The following is a 22,166-nucleotide window of genomic DNA, read 5'->3' on the forward strand; positions in this document are numbered from 1 at the left end:
TGTGTTGTTTAATCTCCATGTGTTCATGTGGTGATTAGGGCTTCTTCTGGTATTGATTGTAAGCTTTATTGCATCGTGGTCTGATAGAATGCATGGAATTATTTCAATCTTTTTGTATTTGTTGAGGTTTGTTTTGTGTCCCAGTATATGGTTGATTTTGGAGAAGTTTCCTTGGGGTGCTGAGTAGAAAGTATGTCTTTGGTGCTAGGATAGTCTCAGTAGATGTCTTTTAAGTCCTTTCAATATATGGTATTGTGAAATTCAGATGTCTCTCTGATAACTCTCTGCCTTGTTGACCTATCTAATGGATACAATGGGGTATTGAAGTCCCCTACTATTAATGGGTTGGGATTAATCTTGGTCTTAAAGTCCTGTAGTATTGTTTATATGAATTTGGGTGCACCAGAGTTTGGTGAATATTTATTCATGATTGTAGTATCTTCTTGATTTATTGCATCTTTGATCAGAATGAAGTGGCCCTCTTTATCTCTTCTGATTAGTTTTAGTTTAAAGTCTATTTTGTCAGATATTAGAAATGCTATGCCTTCTTTAATCTTAGTACCATTTGCTTGGTATATATTTTTCCATCCTTTCACTTTAAGATAGGTTGGGATTAATCTTGGTCTTAAAGTCCTGTAGTATTGTTTATATGAATTTGGGTGCACCAGAGTTTGGTGAATATTTATTCATGATTGTAGTATCTTCTTGATTTATTGCATCTTTGATCAGAATGAAGTGGCCCTCTTTATCTCTTCTGATTAGTTTTAGTTTAAAGTCTATTTTGTCAGATATTAGAAATGCTATGCCTTCTTTAATCTTAGTACCATTTGCTTGGTATATATTTTTCCATCCTTTCACTTTAAGATAGTGTCTGTCCTCGAAAGTGAGATGAGTTTCTTGCACTCAACAAAAAGTTGGGTTTTTTCTTTCTTAATCCAGTCACCTAGTCTGTGTCTTTTTACTGGGGAGTTCAATCCATTAATATTTAAAGTTATTAATGAAAAATGAGTATTGAATCCTGTCAATTTTATTCCTGTGTACATTCTTGATATAGCTGTACTTTTCCACAGTTATACCTTCATTGAATTTCTTTCCACAACCACTTGGGTAGAGTCATTCCTTTCCTCAGCTCTTTGTATTGCTTCCAGCACCCTTTGAAGGGCTGGTTTTGTGGACATGAATTCCTTCAGCCTATTTATGTCATGGAAGATTTTTCTTCCCCCTTTGACTATAATAGACATTTTGGCTGGGTATACTAATCTGGGTTGGCTTCTGTGGTCATTTAGAACTGGGAATGCTTTGGTCCAGGTTCTTCTGGCTTTCATAGTTTGCACTGAAAAAATCAGCTGTAATCCTAGTGGGTTTCCTTTATATGTGACTTGTTGTTTCTCTTTTGCAGCTTTCAGTATTGTCTCTTTGTTTTGTACATTTTGTGTTTTTACTATGATGTGCTGTGGAGAATTTCTTTTCTGTCGTGTCTGATTGGTGTTCTATATGCTTCTTGTATTTGTATGGGCATGTCTTTGTTTAATATTGGGAAATTTTCTTCCATGATTCTGTTGAAGATCTGGTCCATGCCATGATCTTGGGATTCTTCTCCTTCCTGTATGCCTATGATTAATAAGTTTGGTCTTTCTATCGTGTCACACAATTCCTGCATATTCCATTCTTGTGATTTCTTACATTTTCATAATGTTTTCTTGAGTGGTCTAGTTTGTCCACTTAATCTTCCAGTCTTGATACTCTGTTTTCCATTTCATTCATCCTACTGGTGAGGCTTTCTCCTGTTTCTAATTGACTTACTGAGTGTTTCACTTCCTTCTTCATTTCAGCCTGAGTATTCTTCAATATTTCTAACTCTTTTCTTAATTCGTTCAGAAATTTATCCCTATCTTTCTTCAGTTCTTTGATTACTTTGTGTTTTCTTTAAATTCACTGAATTCTTTTATCATGTTTATGATTGTTCCTTTGAGTTCCATATCCTACATTATCTCTTGGGGTTTCTCCTTGTACTCCTCTAGAGGACTATTGGTATTTGATGGAGCTATATTATTTTGGTTTTTCATGTTATTATTTTTTTTCTGTGATTTTGACATGTGAATTTCTTTTGTAGTTTCTGATTCTTGTGTGAGACTCAAGCCTTAAAATTTAGGTCTGCTTCTTTTTCTGAACTTTATGTGTCTTTATAATTTACTTTTTGGGCATGAAAATCTGTTTCCTCTAAGCTTCTGGTTCTCTCTTTTGATTTTATATTGGAGTCCAGATTGCTTTTTATCTTAAGGAGTACCCACAGTGGCCCAAGTCATATGAGGATCAGATGCTCTCAGGCTTTTTCCTAAGGTCTGGATCCCTCCTTTCAGGAAAGCTTTTGGCCTCAGGGATTTGGGGGTTGGATTTGCCTGGGAGCCGATCCCAGGAATGATGCTGGTCTAGGGCCTCTGATGGCCATGCCACCCAGAGATGCAATGGAAGATGGGGGCGGGAAGTGGCCCCAAGATCTCCTGGGGACTGCACTGAGGAGATGGGTTGGTCTGGATGCAAAGGATCAGGAAGAGGAAAGGTCAGCCCCGGCGTCCAGGAAAGAGGCTGGTGGGTTGTGCAAGCCCAGGGAAGCAGAGGGAGGTGAGGGCAGGGCCAGACCCAGAGTGCTCCTGGGGACCTGAGAAGGAACTGAGTTGGTCTGTATGCAAAGGATCAGGAATCAGTGGTGGTTCCCCAGGTTTCTGGTGTGACAGAACAAGGAATGGGACAGGACCCAGACTATGAGGAGAGACAGGTGAGGGAGATGGGCTAATTATTTTTCTCTGTACAAATGTTTTGTCTACATGTATATAAGTGCACAACATGCATGCTATGCCCTTAGAAGACAGAATAGGGCATTGCTGTTAGTTCCACGTGGGTTCTGTGAAACGAACCCCAGCCCTTGGAATTGAACCTGGATCTTCTGCAAGAACAATGAGCAAACAGTAACCACTGAGCCATTTCTCCAGCCCCCACATCTTTTTGTTGAGACAGGGTTTTACTATGTAGCCCTGGCTGAACTGGAATTTGCTATTTTCTCTACTAGGCTGGCCTTGAATTCATCAAGTTGCACCTGCTTCTGATTTGAGTGTTGAGATTAAAAGCATTTTTTAATATGTGTCCAACCTCGTAATTTACTTTTTAATGACAGTGATAATTTAATTGTTTGATCCAAACCATTGTCTCCTGTCTTTTTAGAATTAATATAAATAGCAGCATTTGCTAGGAAATTTGTGGATCACTATAGGAGTACATTTTCTTCTGAGGCACATATTATAGCTAGCTAAATACCACTATCATAAAGTAGGAACTGATGAGCTATGAGTTTCACCAGTAGTCTCTACACCAAATTCTGCCGACATTTCAGCCAATATACTATTTTTAAAACAAGGTATACTAGGCATGGTGATGTATACCTTTAATACCGGCACTCTGGAGTCAGAGTCAAGAGTATCTCTGTGAGATCGACCAGACTAGTTCTAGACCAGCTGATGTTATGGGGAGACCCCGTCTCAAAAACAATTCAAAAGAAAATAACAACAAAACAAGTGACAGTTACACTAATGAAGGTCGATAACTTTTTCCCTATGATGTTGTAATCCCTATGTCTTAATCTATAAATATAGAATAACCTAGTCTTAGCACTTTAATTTCAGATTATGAATCTGAAAAATAACTTCAATACCAAATCCTCTTCTAGGTAATAATATGTATTATTTCCAAAAGAGGGTCTTGTGTCTACCCAGTTCTTTCCCAAATGACATGTACTTAGTCTCTGAAGTCTAGGATATAAAGAAGGTTTTTCCCTTTATGAATTACTCTACTAGATAAAGCATGTAGTTTTCTAGTGATCACCAATTCCTGAACAATTAGTTGAGCAATATATTTCATCTTTAAATTTTTGAGGCCAATGTTAAATGATACTGACTGAGACTTCTCCACTCCTTGGAAGATGAAATTGACTTTTTCCCTAGAATGATTATGACACAATGAACTTGGTCTCTGAATCCATAGGCAAAGGAGAGAAAAATATCCCAGCTGAGTCATGATGCCTTAGTTACAATCCCATTATTAGTGGATTATAGGAAGGAGTTAGCCATGTAACAACAGGTTATCATGAGAGCTTCTTACAGACACTGAAAACTAAATATAACCTAGGTTCATTCCAAAGGAAGGGAATTTCTAATAAAGTTTTTTTTTAAAGATTCTATTCCCCTGTAGTCTTTGAAAATGTTTACATAACTGGACTGCATTTCAAATGCAGACTCAGCTAATTAGAGTTAGAAATGCTTAGGATTTTCTACTCCTCTGGGCTCTACAAACTAGACGGATTTGTTTTTTCTCCTTTTGACGTCCATTTTCCACATGTGCAAATTATTAACTTTTTTTGTATATTTTGAGTGTACAAAGTTTTAGTTTTCAATCGTTTTATGATAATATATTTTTAAAGTTTTATTATTATTTGTTTCTTTTTAAATGTTTATGAGTGTATGCCTGCATGCATGTAGGTGCACCTGAGTCAGGCAATGCCCATGGAGGCAGAAGAGGGCATCAGATCTCCTGGAATTGGAGTTATAAATGGTAGTTAGCTGCCATGTGGGTGCATTGACCTGAACTCCGGTTTTCTGCAAGACTAGTCAGTGTTCTTAACGGCTGAACCATCGCTCCAGCCCAGGATCATATATTCTTATTGTTTTCCAAAAATCATTTTATTTTCAAAAGACAGGATTAGGTGGTATTTTCTATATATATATTGAGATTCTGTAATATAGACTCACAACCATATATATTTTCTTCATACATATTTAGATTTTTTCCTGCTGTTTTGTGCCATACAGAGGATTTACTTTATCTGTACTGTAATTTTATTGCATTTTCCTAAGGACCACACCACATTAGAGTTTTTGCTCATTCAACCATGCAAATATATTGTTTCTATGTTAATAATATCTTTATGTTGAGCATTTTTTAAAACATTTATATAGCTAATCTTTCTGGAGGTTAATGTGTATATAGTTTGTTGTAGGACGTTGACTTCTATCTAAATAAGTAGCCTGTCATTTCTCCAATGAATGAGTGGGCAACACTGTTGCCCTGTGGTATTATGCTAAATTCTCAGAAATATGTGAGCAGAGATTGTCCACTCCATGCTCTTGAGTTATCTGTGTGTTATTTCACCACTAATGTATTTCAAATATTTATTTTAGCAGTAAAATGTATTTTAGGTCATATGATTTCTTAATATTTATTTTTTAAACTTTTAAAAATTCTTTCATATTGCAGTCTTAAGACTTCAAAAATGTAAATGGATAGAAAAAAGTATTTCAATGATGACAGTCTTCATTCACATATTATTTGTGAGAAATCATGTCTATTATGGAATCGCTAAGACAGATTTTCTAAAATTGAACTATTATTCTGCTTTGGAAGTTTTTGTAAATCATGTATTATTAGCCTTATCTAAATATTTTGTAATCATAGTAAAATTATCTATTTGCACAAAAGTTAATTTCAAAGGTAGTTTTTCTGCATGTATATGTGTAGGTGATGTGTGTATTCACATGTGTAAGAGCACAAGAGCACTAGTGTTCACAGGCATATATGCGTGTGTGTAGAGACCCAAAGTAGGGCATCTACCCTCATCACTCCATTTTATTTATGGCGGCAGAGTCTCTCAGGTGAATGCACAACTTGCAGATCGGCCAATCTGACTGGTGAGCTTGCCGTAGGAATCCTCTATCTTTGCACTCAGATACTGGGGTTTCACGTGGTCACCATTCATGCCCAGCTTTTATAAGATTTCAGGAAATTCAAACTGGGATCCTTATAATTGTGCAAAGATAACTTTTTCCCCCCATAGGAAGTAGTCATGCGTTGTCTAACAGGAAATTGTAAGTATGTGTTTCTCTGGAAGCCTTAAACAAGGAAATTGTCATATTTGCTCAGATACTTGAAAGGTAAAGAATAAATTTTACTTGAGGGAGTAATGAACTTGTAAGTAAATGTTTTATAGGGCATATCAAATAACAATAATATAAGTCGATTTATTTTCCTTTGGATACTGACTTTTGAGTATTATTGAAATGTATCCTAGACTCTCAGTTTCCATTAATTAATTGAAAATTTGTAGCTTCAATTGGAAACTCCATTTCTATTGAATATACATCTAAATACCATTAATATGAAATAATTTTGAAACTTTCAATATGAGTGAAATATTACTGTTTGCCTTAAATTTGACAGTTTGGGGTCGGGGACTGGTAGGATGGTTCAGATCCCAGCACCAACATTAAGTAGTTCACAAATGTCTGTAACCCCAGACCAAGTGGTCTGATGCCCCCTCTGGCAAATGTGGGCACCTGCACACATACACACACACACACCACACACAAACACACACACACAGAGACTCATATGTTTAAATAAAAGAAAATAACGTAAATCTTGACAATGTAAGATAAAGGAGACCTGGTTCCTCTCACACTGTCTACAGCCTTAAAACCCAGGTGTTTACCCCCCAAAACTCCTAATATACAATGTAACTCACTGTAATGTGGACCAGATTAAAACATTATAAAATATTATTTAAGGAAAACCATATTTTATATAGCTATATCATTTTTAAATGCTTCTAAATATTAAATTAACACACATTTAACAAAACATTTGAATAATAAGACTTTTTACATAATGGAAAAATGTCTTTTACCTCTCCCAAACTGTAACATCTGTCTATGAAAACCTGCTCTTTAGTAGCGTTGTTTCTTCAGCTTTTCTGGGTGTATTTATATATAATATATATTTGCACAATCACACATATACATATGTTTGTGTACATACATATGTGTACACATACAAATGAACATGTACATATAAATACCATCTCTGTGTATATGTATTCATACAGAATTTTGGAAGGCTGCTACGCTGACCACTATGCTACCAATGCAGACTCATGCTATATTTTGAAAATGAATGAACACATGTCAGACATAATGTGTTGTGTTTATTTTCTAGCAATTTCTTTATTGATGACAAAAATAGTTGATGAAATTTTTGAGGAAATCATTAGCATGTTTGCAATAAGAGATTGTGGATGAGAATACATTGATTTGGTTTTTTTGATGAAATGAATACAAATCTTTTTTGTCAAATTTTGTTTCATTTTCCATTAGCTTAAATTGTGCCATTTTAGCATACTGTAGATGTAGACTGTGACAGCTATTCTTAAGTTATACAATGCTATAGCACTTAGAACCTACTTGAATACAGCGTGAAGTTTGCTTCCTAGTAAGAGTGTATTTTGTGAAGTTTTGTGAGAGCAAAACTGATATCACATGGGTCAATTAATAGAAAATATAAGATATTTGTATTGATGGTTTGAGTTACATAATATCCTGTTTGTACAGAAAACATGACTGAATGCTTTACTCAAGAATGTAAGATGGTAGGGAGTCTCTTAGGTGAAACTGTTCATGAATTATCTGAACATTAGAAATGTTATGGGAATTCTGTCACCATTATTCTTGCAGAACAGTCCTTTGTGAGAGAATTTATGTATTTTTTCCAAGAATTTTTTTCTTTTTTATTGATTTTTTGTGTATTTCATACAGAACATCCCAAACAATCTTAATCATCTTTATACCCCCATTCCAAATGGCACACTCCCATAGCCTCCCCTTCCCCACACTGGATCCCATATACTCTGTCATCCTTGCTCCTGGCCACTGTGTTGTCAATGCCCCTACCATTACCCAGTGCATGCCCCTACCATTACCCAGTGCAAGTCCATTTGCTGAGTCTATTCAGCCTAACTATTCAGTCCCTTGTTTTAAGAAGATCAGCTCTTCTTCATCTAGCAACAATCAGTCACCAGTATTCCTTTAGATAAGATTGGAGGCTGCTGTTTTCCAAGTTCTGTGGTGGGTTATTGTCTGCCTGAGTTTGCATAGGACTTGTGTATGCTGACACCTATACCATAGTCATATGAGCAGGTTCCCAGAAGTGTGTAGGACTCTGATTCCATATCATCATGTGCATCCTCCAGGCTTTTGCAATCTCTCCACTCCCTCTTCCTCAGTGGTCAATGAGCCTTGGGTGGATGAAGTTTAATAAAGGGGTCCTTTCCAAGGACCATATTTAGCAGACTCTTGATCTCTATATTTTGGCCTTTTGACTTTTTGTGCTCCTGGCCCTCCACTGCATGAGAGAGCTTCATTATTGAGACCTGATTCCTTAGTGTCCTCTCCTTTATCCCAGTTCTATGTTCCATGAGTCTTAGGTGTAGAGGTTGCATTGCAGATGTGTCCCTTAGGCCATAGACAATGTCTGTGTGTGACTAGTTGTGGTACTTGGTATTAGTCTCTGGCTGCTGCAAAATGAGCTTCTTTGATGAGTGGTGACTGGGATATTTGTCTGTAAATATAATGATACATATTTTTCACATAGTAAGAAATCACATTAGTCTATACCGATGTGAGTTTGGGGGTTTTCTCTAAGACCTATGACCACTCCAGCCATGTGTATTAGGTTATATTATAGTATCGTACTTGCGTTTCCTCCCCTTTGAGTGGACTTTTAGTCAAATCAGTTAGCTGTTGATTATCCCCAAGACAAAAATGCCACTACTGTACCAATGGTGTATGCTGTGCTGGCTGTTGATGTGGTTATTTGGTCTTAAAGTTGGTGCTGAATCATTCATTTATGTTTTCCCCTGGCACTTTCATAGAGTTCTCCAAAATTATGAGAACTTGCCTTCAGGAAAAGTGTCTTCTGGGTCAGTAGTAGCTCTATTTCTCAAAATCCTTTACCAAGAATTTTTAAGCATTTAATATACATCATTTCACTTATGTTCGCATATACCAAAAGTTATTAAATGATTACACATATATATTATCTTCATTTTTACATATGAGAAAACTGAGACATGTAAAGAGATCAATCAAGACACTATAACTTGGCAAAAATGAGTGTCTTAGTTTGTTTCTCCATTGCTGTGACCAAACACTCTGACCACTACCAACTTGAGGAGGAAAGGGTTTATTTATCTTACATCTCCCAGGTCACAGTTCATCCGGGAGCCCAAGGTAGGAACTCAGGGCAGGAATCTGGAGGCAGGAGCTGGAGCACAGGCCATGGAGGAACGCTGCTTAGTGGCTTGCTTCCCTGGGCCCTGCTCAGCCTGCTTTCTTATGCAACACATGCCCATCTGCCCAGGGGTGGCACCACCCACAGTGGGCTGGGCCCTACCACATCACTCATCAAAAGATGCCCCTCAGACATGGCCACAGGCCAGTCCAATAGAGGAAATTCTCCAACTGATACTCCCTCAACCCAGGTGTGTCAAGTTGACACTAAAGCTATCCAGCACAATGAGGAATAAATTCAATTCAGTTATTCTATTCTGCATTGACCATTATTGCAGAAATTAGGTGGTTCTTTGGTGCCACCAACCAGACTTCAGGCGAGACCCTGTAACCCCATTTGTTTTCATATGCCTCTCTTTAATTTTTGTTTTTATTTTAATGGATGGTTTTAATGTAGTTAAAAAGCAAATTTGAAGCATAATACTGAATTCAGGATACAAACAGTTAAATCACAGGATAAAGCAATTTATAAGGAAGTGAATAAATTACTTTGGGAAGACTGAATTTATAAAGCATTTCATACAGAACATCTCAGTCTTGATCATCTTTATAGTCCTGACCCCACTGGCACCTTCTGATAGCCCTCCCAATTAGAGCCCATATGCTCTGTCATCCTGTTAAGAACCACTGTGTTGTCAGTGTTCTCAGCCATTCCCCAGTGCAAGTCTGTCCACTGAGTCTAGTCAGCCTATCTAGAGTCCCTTGTTTTAGGAAGATCAGCTTTTCTTCATCTAGTAGCAATCTGTTGCCAACATTCCTTCAGATAAAATTGGGCTCTGCTGTTCATTTTCCGAGTTCTACTCTAGGTTATTGTCTGCCTGAGTTTGCATGGAACTTGTGTATGCTGACACCACTGACATAGAATCATATGAGCAGATTCCCAGGAGCTTATAGGACTCTGTTTCCATATCATCATGCCCCTACTCCCTGACTCTTACAATCTTTCTGCCCTCTCTTCCACGATGGCCTCTGAGCCTTGGGTGTGTGAAGTTTAATAAAGGGATCCTGTCCAAGGAACATATTTAGCAGACTCTTGATCTCTATGCTTTGGCCATTTGTGGTTTTTGTGTTCCTGGCCCTCTGCTGCATGAGGGAGCTTCATTATTGAGAACTAAGAGATTCATCAGTGTCCTCTTCTTTATCCCTGTTCTATGTTCAATGAGCCTTAGGTGTAGAGGTTGCATTATAGATGTGTTCCTTAGGCCTGGGCATTTTGTAGACAATGTCTGTGCATGATCAGTTGTGGTTCTCTCTCTCTCTCTCTCTCTCTCTCTCTCTCTCTCTCTCTCTCTCTCTCTCTCTCTCTCTCTGCATTGGTTTCCCCATTTAAAGTGTCCCCATTTTCCTCATTTGTCCCTTGATAATACCAGTCTCCTATGGTCCCACCTCTCTTGAGCTCCTTCTTTCCCTTTATCCTCAAGGTTCCTTGTATTACCCTCCCTCCCGCCTCTCATTTAAATAACCTCATTTTTATCCATTTCTCCCTTAGTAACACCTTTTCCCTACTGTTCTCTCTCTGGTTCTTTCTTTCCTTTTCCCTCCAAGGTTCCTTTTCATTATTCTGGTTCCTGTCTGGGAACATACTCATAAGGAATTCGTGCTAGGATCCACATATGAGAGAGAATATATATCGTTTGTTTTTCTGAGTCTGTGTTACTTCACTTAGTATAACAGTTATACATTTTATGCTGTGACTGTCTCATGCATTTAATTACAAATATTTCACTGGTTGCTAGAGTATATTATTAAAATGGGTGTTGATAATGAATTACAATGGGATTTTCCCCTGAGTTCTGACCCTCTTCACCAATAAGGCTAACACTACCCAGTGTATTCTTTCTGGTTACCTCTCTTGCATACCCTTTACTTGAGAGTGGTAATCAAGTATTTGTTTTCATATCTGAAAAGATAATTTTAATAAGGGCCAACTTTTTTCTATTTGTAGATATATACCAATCTGAAAAAACATCACAAGATAGTAATATCATTTGACATTACTGTTATACTATGCTAACTAAATTTTCTTAAAATATTTTGCTAACTTTATAACTTTATTGAAAGGACCAGAATTTTCAGGTTCAATGCTTGAGCTCCTCTTTTATAAGTCTTTCCTATTTTAAAACAAATGTGTCCTGTGACATATCATTAGTTTGCTGAATCCAGAATTGCAACAGATACCACACAATACTGCCTATACAGGATTTGGAAATTAAAGTACTAACTTCCAATTTTGCTGCAATCAAGCTGTCAGTTTCATTGTGAGACTTAATGGATTCATTCATTTGACTAAGGTATTCCTGTATAGAAGATGCCTCAGGGCACCAAACTTATCTGTGTAGTTTGAAAGCTTATCAGGAAAAAGACCACTTTTCTGAAGAGATTAGTTAAAATGTTTCTTTAGTTTGTGTGATAATGTGTACACTGTCCTTGGTTGACAGGAGAGCCGCCTGCTGCTGCCGCTCTTTCTCAAACAACATATTTCACTATGTGTGTAGTTCACTGACCTGTGTGCTGAGGTGCCTAAGGAACAAATAGAAAGTTTGAAAATTTCTTTTTCTTTCCAATACAGCATGTGTTTTAATTTGTTTTGTTTTTTGACTTTTTAGAGTCAAGTGATTTAAGTTAAACTGCTCGGTATTTCCAAGTCCTTATTTCCTACGTCTGAGCGGCAGTTTTCATAACCTGCTTTCTGACTCTTTATATTTACCTGATAGATTTGATATGTCCCCCTAAATTGTCTGATTATATCATTAAAATGCAACAGGGACTTCTGCTTTTCACTCTCCTGTCACCATCTATCTGGCGTGAATCGGTTGTATGCGGGTAATATAACTCACAATTCTGGTTTTTGTGGTAATGAGAAATTTCTTCCTCCTCCTGTTCCTCTAGCTCCTCCTCCTCCTACTTCCTCTCCCCCTCCTCCTTCTGCTCCTACCCCCTCCTTCCTTCTCTTCCCTCCCCCTCCTCCTCCCTCTCTCCCTACTCCTCCTTCTCCTTCTCCTCTCTTCTCTCTTCTACAAAACTCACTCCGGTTTGAAGATCAGTGAATAGTCACTGTGCTGTGAATCACTGTGAATGAACTCTTGGCAACATGTTTACTTTGCCACCATTATTACCTGAGCATTAATCTTGTGACTGATGAGATCATCATTTTAGATTGAATTAATATGGGTGTGACTATCTTTGGCTCAATATTCTGTTTTAATAGTTATTGGAATAATAGAAGATATCCCTTGATCCAGAAACCAGAGAATAAATGTCCAGATTCATATGAGTCATCCGTCAGGATCTCTGATGCTTAGAGTGACTGTCAGTCCAGTTATCAGTGCTCTAGGTTTGGGCACATCAAATGGAAGGATAAGCAGCCCTTTATTTTTTCAGGATAAATGAAATGACATGAAAATAGTAACTTAGAAAAGTAGGAATTTGTATGAAATAAGTCATATTTTTTGACAGTCATACTGTTAGGAATTCAGGTAGATATGTTGACACCTGATAAGGGAACAGTTCATATTTTCCTGTGATCAAACTAGATAAGCATCATCATAATTTTTGCAGTATAAATCCCTCTTATATTTGTGTAACAAGTAATAAATATTCTACAACAGATGCTAAGCAGCTTCTAATGGCAATTTTACCCACCATATTTCATGTTTGTAAGATTGTGAGCTACACTGATATCACATGACATTTGCCAAACTGAGAAAACACAGCTAATTTATGTGATGCTAGAGTATTTTAAAATTACTTTTTGTGTGTCAGGGACAAACCTTTATATTGTAACAACCTATTGTTATTATTATTCATTTGACATTTCTAGAGAACACTGAAATACAGAGACATTTAATTCATATAACATTGAAAATAGCTACTAGATACAAGTGTGGTATGTAGTGATAGAATTGAGACCTGTGGTATTATAAAAAGTCATAATTCCATTTCTGATCATAAAGGTCATTAGAAATTGTCCAGCGGGTCCTGTAATTCAGGCCTGCAATCTCTGCTACTTGAGAGTCTGTGGCAGGAGGATCACAAGTTCAAGGTCTGCTCAGGCTACAGAGGGAGCTCAAGGCCAGCTTGAGCAGCTTAGTGAAACTCTGGTACCAAAATTTTTAAAAATTGCAAAAAGGTCTAGGGGGATATATCTCAGTGACAGGGCATCTGATTAACCTGTTTGCAGCCCTTGGTCTAGTACCCTAGTACCACCACTTTATTGCTTCTAGGTCCCACTTTTTGCTGAAGGCATATTCCCTTTCCTTGAGATCCTAGCTGTCAACAGCAGATGGTTACTCATAATTACTGTCCTTTGATTTCTTCTTCTCTACTTGACATGGGCACTTTCCTGAATTCATCATTAAACCATGGAAAACACTATCATGTGTTAAGCCACTGTTTCTACTGGTTTCCAGATCCTAAGGGTGCGCTTACTGATTGACTACATGTCTTATTATAATCACTCGCAAATAACTCAAATAATTGTTGCTGTTCTTGATATAATACCCTGAGAATCCCATAGAATCCCTTCTTTCTTCTGGTTATGTACAATAAACCTGACAATGTGAAGTTAACAATATCTAGGTCATATTCAAAGAGAGCAAGTTAGTTGAAGGGTTCAGAATACGTTTGCTTTTTTCTAAAAATATATTTATTGAATTTTTGTGGATTTTATACAATACATCTTAGTCATATTTAGCGTCGCTTCCATATCTGCACCCCTTTGTTTCATAGTAACCCTATTCAAAAGAATATTAACTAAAATACCCAAGCTATCAGACAGATATTACAACCATCCAGAAAAGATGTTTAAAAGCAATAGCTCTCTAAATTTGTCTATCTGTAGCATGTCTTTTCATTTTTAAAGCAAATTATATGTGACAAAGCTACACAGAAATCTGTACTTCCTCATTTGCTGAAAATGTGAATTGTCAAGGTTTTTATAAAGATTTTCTCACACTGTGTATTCAGGCTAAGTATATGTATACTTTAGGACTTAATACTTCACTTTCTGGGCGAATATTCAGGAAGTCTGAGTGTGTGTCTATTGATTACCTTGTATAAGGTTATTCTGTTATTGTAATGACCTAAAATTGTAACCATTGCAAATAGACATAATTGGCTGAATGTTCAACAAATCAGTACATATTATAAAATGAAATTCTACCCAGCAATAAAGAGCATTGCTAAACAGTACACTCAACAACATCAGTAAATTTAACACATGATGATGATGTTAAGTGGAAGTCAGGAAGAGAAGGGTATGATTCTTCTTAAATAGATATATTGTTCTGAATGGACAGATTGAATCTTTGATTATTGAGAATATATCATTTTTTGAAATCAATGTAATACCTAGAGAGTGTCCTATGATTCCCTCATAATGCCAGTGTTTGGATACAGTAAGCTTCACTAATTTGTCTTTGAAAATACTGTGGTGTATATTTTTTTCCTTTCTTTTAGTGTCCTGAATTTAAAAGGCCCCGAGATATTGCAGTTGACTGGGTTGCAGGCAATATCTATTGGACAGATCATTCTAGAATGCACTGGTTCAGTTACTACACCACTCACTGGACCAGTCTGAGGTACTCCATCAATGTAGGACAGCTGAATGGTCCCAACTGCACCAGACTCTTGACAAACATGGCTGGCGAGCCCTATGCTATTGCTGTAAATCCTAAAAGAGGGTAAGTGGATAACTTGGCATTCTTCTTTCTTAATACAATAAGAATATCCATTTTCAGAGCTCCCGCTCTACAGTCTTGTTCAACATGTAACAGATTCATGAGCTCTGGCATCTTGTATTTTCTCTCTCAGAACTGTGTCCTTTATCAACAGATGTTGACACAAAATATTTTTTATGAAAGTTTTTTATTATGCATGTGTGAGCATCTCTTTTCATGCCTCTCTGTGTTTATATGTGTGAATTACAAAACAATAGAATTGATATGATGAACACATGACCACTATTAAACAAAAATTGAATTTTCTAAATTTTAAGCTTATTAAAGATCGTATTTGGCTATTTGTGAAGATAAAATATGAAGGCATGTATATGCAATTCTAAATTTGTTTAAATTTTAACAATTTAAATTAACATATCTTTTCTGTGGCATAAAGAGATAAACCTACACTCAGTGTCTAAAAGAATGGGGAAATGTTAAATGAATCTCTTTAATGTTTAAAAAGAAGCAACTTCAATTAGTAGAATTATATAATATGGTAGTTTCCAAATGAAAAATTAATTTCTTTTTGAGGAAATAGTTATTTGGCGCTTGGCATGTTGGTGCATGCCTGTAATCGCTGCACTGTGGTGGGAGAGGCAGGAAAGCTGTGAGTTCAGAGCCAGATGCAGCCATAAAGGAGTTTGAGGCCAGTCTGAGCCACATAAGTACCTCTCTCCAGAGAGAGAGAGAGAGAGAGAGAGAGAGAGAGAGAGAGAGAGAGAAATAGTACTCATAGTACTTCTCTATTTTAACATAACATTTTCATTTATTCTTTCAGAATTCCATACATGTATACAAAGTGTTTTGTCACATCCACCCCAACTTTTCCTCTCCATCTCCTCTCAGACCTCTCCCCACAAACACTCCACCCAACTTCATGTCCTCTTCTTTTTTACATTATACTTTATTTTTCAACCCACTGAGTTGCTGCATCATCCATAACAAAATGAATATTCTTTTTAAAAATTATTTTATTTTTATGTGTGTGAGTATATTGCCTGCATGTATGCAAGTGCATCCACATTGTGCAATGCCTGTAGAAGTCAGAATATGGTGTCAGAGTCCCTGGAACTGGAGTTGTGGACCATTATTAGCTTCCATGTGGGTGCTGGGAACTGAACTCAGGTCCTCTGCAAGAGCAGCCAGCCCGGGGTTCTTAAACACCAGGCTATCTTTCCCGCCCAATAATAACAAAATGAATATTCTATTACAAGGAGATAATTCCAAGTGATGGAAATAGCTTTCTTTTGAGGTTTTAATGAAATTTTCATAACTAATATTTCTATTTTATATAATAAGCTATGATGGATATTATTCAGCGATGATTGTCAAATATTAGTACATTTAGGTAAGTACATTAGGTAAGTCTTGATTCCCAAGACTCCTATTGGAGTAACCCTTCTGTAATTTTTGACTCGTGTCAGGACTCTCCTTAATAAAGTGCTTAATGGGTGCTTCCGATAGAGACACAGATAGAGAAACTGAGATCGCTGCCAGAACACCATCATAAGGCTAATCTCCTTGACCTACTCTCTTCAGGATGATGTACTGGACTGTAATTGGGGACCACTCCCACATAGAGGAAGCTGCCATGGATGGTACTCTGAGAAGGATTTTAGTGCAAAAGAACTTACAAAGACCCACAGGTATGATGTGTTTTCGCACATGTTCATATATGAAGGAGGTCACTAGGTGCATTCGTGTTAAAAGTGCCTTCTAGTCCGGGTGGTGATATAATCACTTTTATAGGAAGATAAAATAAGTCATAATATGATGTTAGGGGAGTCCTTACCATTTCATGCTCTACATTCCTAACTTGAAACTCGGGTTATTGTACTGCCAGATATTACTGGGTATTATTTGAGGATTGTGCTTAGTTTTAAACCTAGAAGTGGCTCTCACATATATAAAATTTTGGCAGTTGATAGCAATGTGGAAGGTATTTTTATAGATCTATGTTAGTGTTATTGGATAGCTGATAGTATACTTAGGGGATATCAAGAGCAATGGACAGAGAAGCGGCAAAATTGGAACACTTTTCTCTAAAAGGCAGGCTTCATGATATCTTATGTGTGCATTCAGAGTTCTTTGCCCTGTGATTTTATCTCCCTCCCAGACCTAATCTACAAGTCCCAATGCCCAGCTGTCTCAGCACCACTTGGGCTCAGGTCTCGGTTCCTCCAGCTATTTCCCTCAGATCCCTATTCTGACTGCCCAACACTTGCCCTCTGCCTCATAAAATCTTGGAAACTACAGGGGTTGTGGGATTCTGTTCCACCCATCCTTCACTTCTCCCCAACCAGCATGTGTTGTCTGTATGCATAATCCATTTTATTTCATATTTATGTTTCATAATCTTTGTAGTATATAATTTATTTATATCTGACACTTATTTTTCATTGACTTTTATTTTACCTTATGCCTTGCATCTGATGAGATTGTTTTTATTCTTCATGCGAGAGAGAAGTTTGGGGATTCTGTCCATCTACATAACTGTGTCTTCATTAGAGTGTCATGTGCTAGAAATTGTTCCAAGCACTGAAGAAAAATGTTCCTACTTTTATGAAGCAAATTCATGCACTTTTTAAAACTTTGCTATAGTAAAAGATAGATTGCATATTCACATAATGTCACACAGCTTATAGATACTATATAGCTTATAGATACTATACTGTCTTTTTTTGAGACAGGGTCTCCCTGTATCCCCAGGAGTCCTGGAACTCACTATGTAGACCAGGTTGGCCTTGAACTCACAGAGATCCACCTGACTTTGCCTCCAAAGTGCTAGGATTAAGGTGTATGCTACCATGCCTGGCTGGATCAAGATTTTAAAGCTTATTGACTGGATGCTTTGGCCTGAAATGAGGTAGCATAACACACAGCTGGCAGTGAGTGGGACACACTGCTCACTCAGGGAGATGAGAAGAATACAAGGTCAAGGACCAGGTTTAACCTTCAAACTCATACCCCCTTTAGGTCCCACCTGCCCAAGTTTCCACAACCTTCCAGAACAGCACCATCCCCTGGGACCAAGCTTTCATGTGTGCAGCATTTCATATGCAAAGCATAATTCCTACCACATGAGAACAGGTGGAAAGAGTTCCCCATGCCATGAGGATGGTAAATTTTGATTAGGAAATGAGCTTAGCATGTATCAAGACAGGAAAAGGTCAGTTTGCCTGGAATCATATAAGCAATTCAGAAGAGTGCCCGTGTGAGATGGTGAGGTGACTGAGAGTCTTGAACACCCTGGTAAGGAGGAGGTTCTGATCCACCTTTAAGGAAAGCCTTTGGAGGTCCAGAGACAGTAAGCAGCAAAATCTGCGCCAACATGATGCTTGTCTTTTTAAATGTTTTATTATCTTACACATTATATGGATTTTATTATGACATATTTACATATGAGCATAATGTCCTTAATGGACTTAAAAATACTTAAAACCATGTACATCCAGAGTACCCTCTCTTTTCAACCTCCCATTCTTCTTAATTCCCTTCTTTTTCTGAACTAGCCCCTCCTACTTTCATGTGGAGAGAGAGAGAGAGAGAGAGAGAGAGAGACCTAAAGAGTTTCATTAGATGTATTAACAAGAGTGTGGGCATCTTACTATTGACCATGCCACTGGAAGAAACAATCTCAAGTACTTTTCAATTAAAAAATAAAAATTTTGACTAATTTTATATGTGGAGACAAGAAGTAAAATTATTTTTTAAATGTCTTTGAATGTAATAATTTTTACAACTCTTGATGTTTACCTCATTTTACTCCCCCCCCCAAAAAAGACTGATAAGTGCAGAATTGCCTGTAGGAGGGAGCCTGAGACAGGGAGACAGGGATTCATCAAAATGTGATTTATGAAGGGAATGCTATTAAGGGGAAAGGGAAAATAGCTGAATAAAACTATATCTCAAGTAACACTGAGCTTTGGGCAGCAGTTTTTGGGATATACTTTGGACATAAATTTCATGTCAGGCAAGGGTGTTAGTTTTACATGTCTTGTCAGTCATTGGTTGACCTTTGAGAGGGGAGGACCTTCCTCAGCAAGTCTGAAACAGTTGTCAGGGGAAGGAAGTCTAGGTCATACCCCAAGTGGTTAAAGCTACAGTTATAGGTCACCCAGTTACAGTGTAGGAAATCTGGACAGGCAGCACAGTGCCTCCAACAGTGGACCTCGTGAGATGTCCATACTGTAAGTATTCCACTGATTCCAAAGTCAATGCTAGAGGTAATTTAATGAAAATCTGACACTGCTGAAAAGATTACATTCAAGACTGGTTAAAAATAAAGAATCAGGGATGCTCAAAAAGCATAGATTTTCAAAATGTGAGAAATGTTCCATGTTTCATAATATTTCAGAGTTCAGAGATGAGAAATATTATCTCTGGTAGAGAAAAATTATGTGAAAGGTGCTATGTGAAGAAGTGTTTGAAGGATGAGCAGGCATTTAAAAGGTGGACAGATTATCAATCATGACAGTTTTATAAAACTACTCTTTCAAATCCAGCACATCCAGGTTTGAATTCCCAGGATCACTGATTAGCTGTGAGACTCTGAATAAACTTTTTATCTATGATACTTGTGGTATCACTAGCAAAACAAGCATGATAATAAATAAGTAAATATATCAAGACATTGAAGGATATATTAATTGAGACAGCACTCCAAACCACAGATTCCAGTGAAGCAGAGGAAGCTTGTTCTTTGTCAGAATTTGCAGAACTAGCAGAGGAAGATATGATGTGTAATACGACATGTACTGAAAACTAAGACTCTTAAATATGGGTGTTATTGGGCATGATTTATTAGTTAATAATGAAGTATAGTGCATTTTGCCTTGTGATTTGAATAACAGGCCTATATCCACTTTGCCTTGCCAGCACTGGTTCAAGGTCATAGACACAGAGTCTGAGAAATGGGTGTCTCGATGAGAACAAAGAATAAAATGACAGGGAGAGAGAGGGGAATGTAGACTGCTGAGCTAACATAGTTGCATTTGTTGACTGTTTATGGGGAGTGAGGAAGAACTCAGAAATGTATCCAAGACCTACACAAGGTCTGACTCTCAGTAGCATGATGGAGACTCTGAGTAGAGTTCAGGCCTCAGTGCCAGAGACAGACAGCCTGGTGGAAACACTGACGCTTATCAAGCAAGGAACAAGATCTGGTCAGGTATCCATATAAACAGTAGATGTGAGACTGTCACACCCCTGCACAGTGTACATATATTTCTTTTATTCTTACATATTTGCTTTGAGAACTTATGTCACATTTATAGAAATAGACCTACAGAGTTGTTTGTTCAGTCACTCAACTAATATTTACTGAGTTCTCAGTAAATAGCAGGCATGACTCTGCTTTGCTCATGTCTAGCAGAGTACAGAGGGTTAAAAGGGAGCACCAAAAATTAATATTTAAAAATCAGATTATACAACAAATATTAGGTATGCAACACCATGAAAAAGACTGAAAATATATCAGAAAATAGTTAACAATGTGGGAAGGGGGAGACAAATATGATATTTTTAGGACACTGAAGTTCCTTCTACAGAAGGCAGCATTTAGACAGAGGTAAATACTGCAGACATGAACAAGGCACAGGCCAAGGTACCCCAATGGAGATGCCTCATAGAAACTGAATCTTTCAGGACCAAAATTCAGCAGAACTAGAAATTTGCTATAGGGAATCAGCAATAAAAGCAAATCTTTGCAGCAGCTGGTGTTATTAAGATGGAGAAAGGATGGGGAAATGAGGTTAAAACAGCAGCCTGCCTTAGAAAGTCAAAATTTAAAGTGAAGATTTCAAAGGAATTGAGACATAGTAGCTTAGATTTCAGTGTCATTAGAGCAAAATAAAAGGGCTTCAAGATGAAAATCATATACAATGCTGGGTATAGAACATGCTTGACAGAAATTCCTTCTATGGATCCAAATGCTAAACTTACCAGATGTGGGCTTGACAGCAACCTGAAAAAAATTTATGACCACCGTTTTATCTCATTTGTAGAATGAACATGATAATGTATTTCACAGACAATTTCTAACAGTTCTTATAAGTCGTATATGAAGTTCTTCATATATTTTAGGGGTAATTAGAGAGAGAAATGGAAAACTTCCCCTTTATTCTTTTGTTTAAAATGACATCAAATCATTCTATTATAGTGTTGTGTAACATGTAAACTGTATTGTTAGTATAAAGTGTGGTTTTAAAATTACAAATAAAATTAGTATGCTATATATTTGGTAAAGTTTTGAATAAAGATCCTAAACAGTATACACCATAATTAAGTATAACTAGTCATAATTTTTTCACATTATAAATTATAACTTAGTATAATTTGTTAGTTTAATTCATTTTATATACCAGTTAACATTCTTTAAGTTGAAGAAATTCACAAATCACATTTGAAATTTGTTACCTTTGCTTCATGGTCACCTGCTCAATAACTTTATTTTTATTGTCATGTAAAATTTGTATGTTTATGAGGCACATTAGCCCATGTAGTCTTACTTTAAGTGCAGTCTTAAAATCTAATATCCCCAAGTTGAGGATAGAATAGAGATGACCAGAGACTGGGAAGGACGAGGAAAAAGAATTTCTGTCACCTGGTTGAGGAAAGTTTTTGATGGAAAGGGCAACATTCTGTGGTCTTAAGCCACAGCAAGGTGAACATGGCTAATGACGAAGCACTGCATCATTCAAATGGCCAAAATAGTGACAGCCAGATGAATGACTTGGTAGTGGAAAGCTGGTTTTGTATTCTCGTGCAGTATTTTCTTCATTATATCAAACACAAACATCTATGAGTATTTTCATGCCAAATGTTCTTGATACACAAATGAGTCAAAGCAAATCTCAGGAGACATTTAGGAACTGACAGATAGTTTACTTTTTATAAATAGCACACTAATAGAAACAGGTAATTAATGCTGTCAATCACTGATCTGCATTTTCCACACTTCACCTGTGGGAGATGTGCACTTATGTGAATATATCCTCTGACATATGATTGCTTAGAAATATCTTCACTGCTGTGTGTCCCAAGTAATATTTAAACTCCTTCATACCAATTTTCCCTATGCTTTCATGGTGGGTATAATTATTTTTCTAATCCCAAGATTAGATATCATATTACAACGAGTAACTAACATAATGTTTCTTTGTTTTAAAGTATTAATTTTGTTCTTTGTATTATGATATTTAAGAAATGCTACCTTTCTTCTACCCATTAAGGGATAAGCATGTGAGTGGCATATAGGATATCTAATTATGTCCCCTTC

The 22,166-nt window shown here is 37.0% G+C and overlaps 1 protein-coding gene across 1 annotated transcript in view; it reads left to right on the plus strand.

The window, feature by feature from the left end:
* Positions 1–22,166, plus strand: part of Lrp1b (LDL receptor related protein 1B) — a 2,166,816-nt gene that overhangs the window by 2,041,446 nt on the left and 103,204 nt on the right. Inside the window, exons 78-79 of the mRNA XM_008825194.2 lie at positions 14,625–14,848; positions 16,427–16,533. Coding sequence (XP_008823416.1) covers positions 14,625–14,848; positions 16,427–16,533 — 331 coding nt within the window. The remainder of the gene's footprint in view (positions 1–14,624; positions 14,849–16,426; positions 16,534–22,166) is intronic.

This window comes from Nannospalax galili, unplaced genomic scaffold, assembly GCF_000622305.1.
Source record: "Nannospalax galili isolate Female #2095 unplaced genomic scaffold, S.galili_v1.0 scaffold87, whole genome shotgun sequence".
Taxonomy (NCBI): Eukaryota; Metazoa; Chordata; class Mammalia; order Rodentia; family Spalacidae; genus Nannospalax; species Nannospalax galili.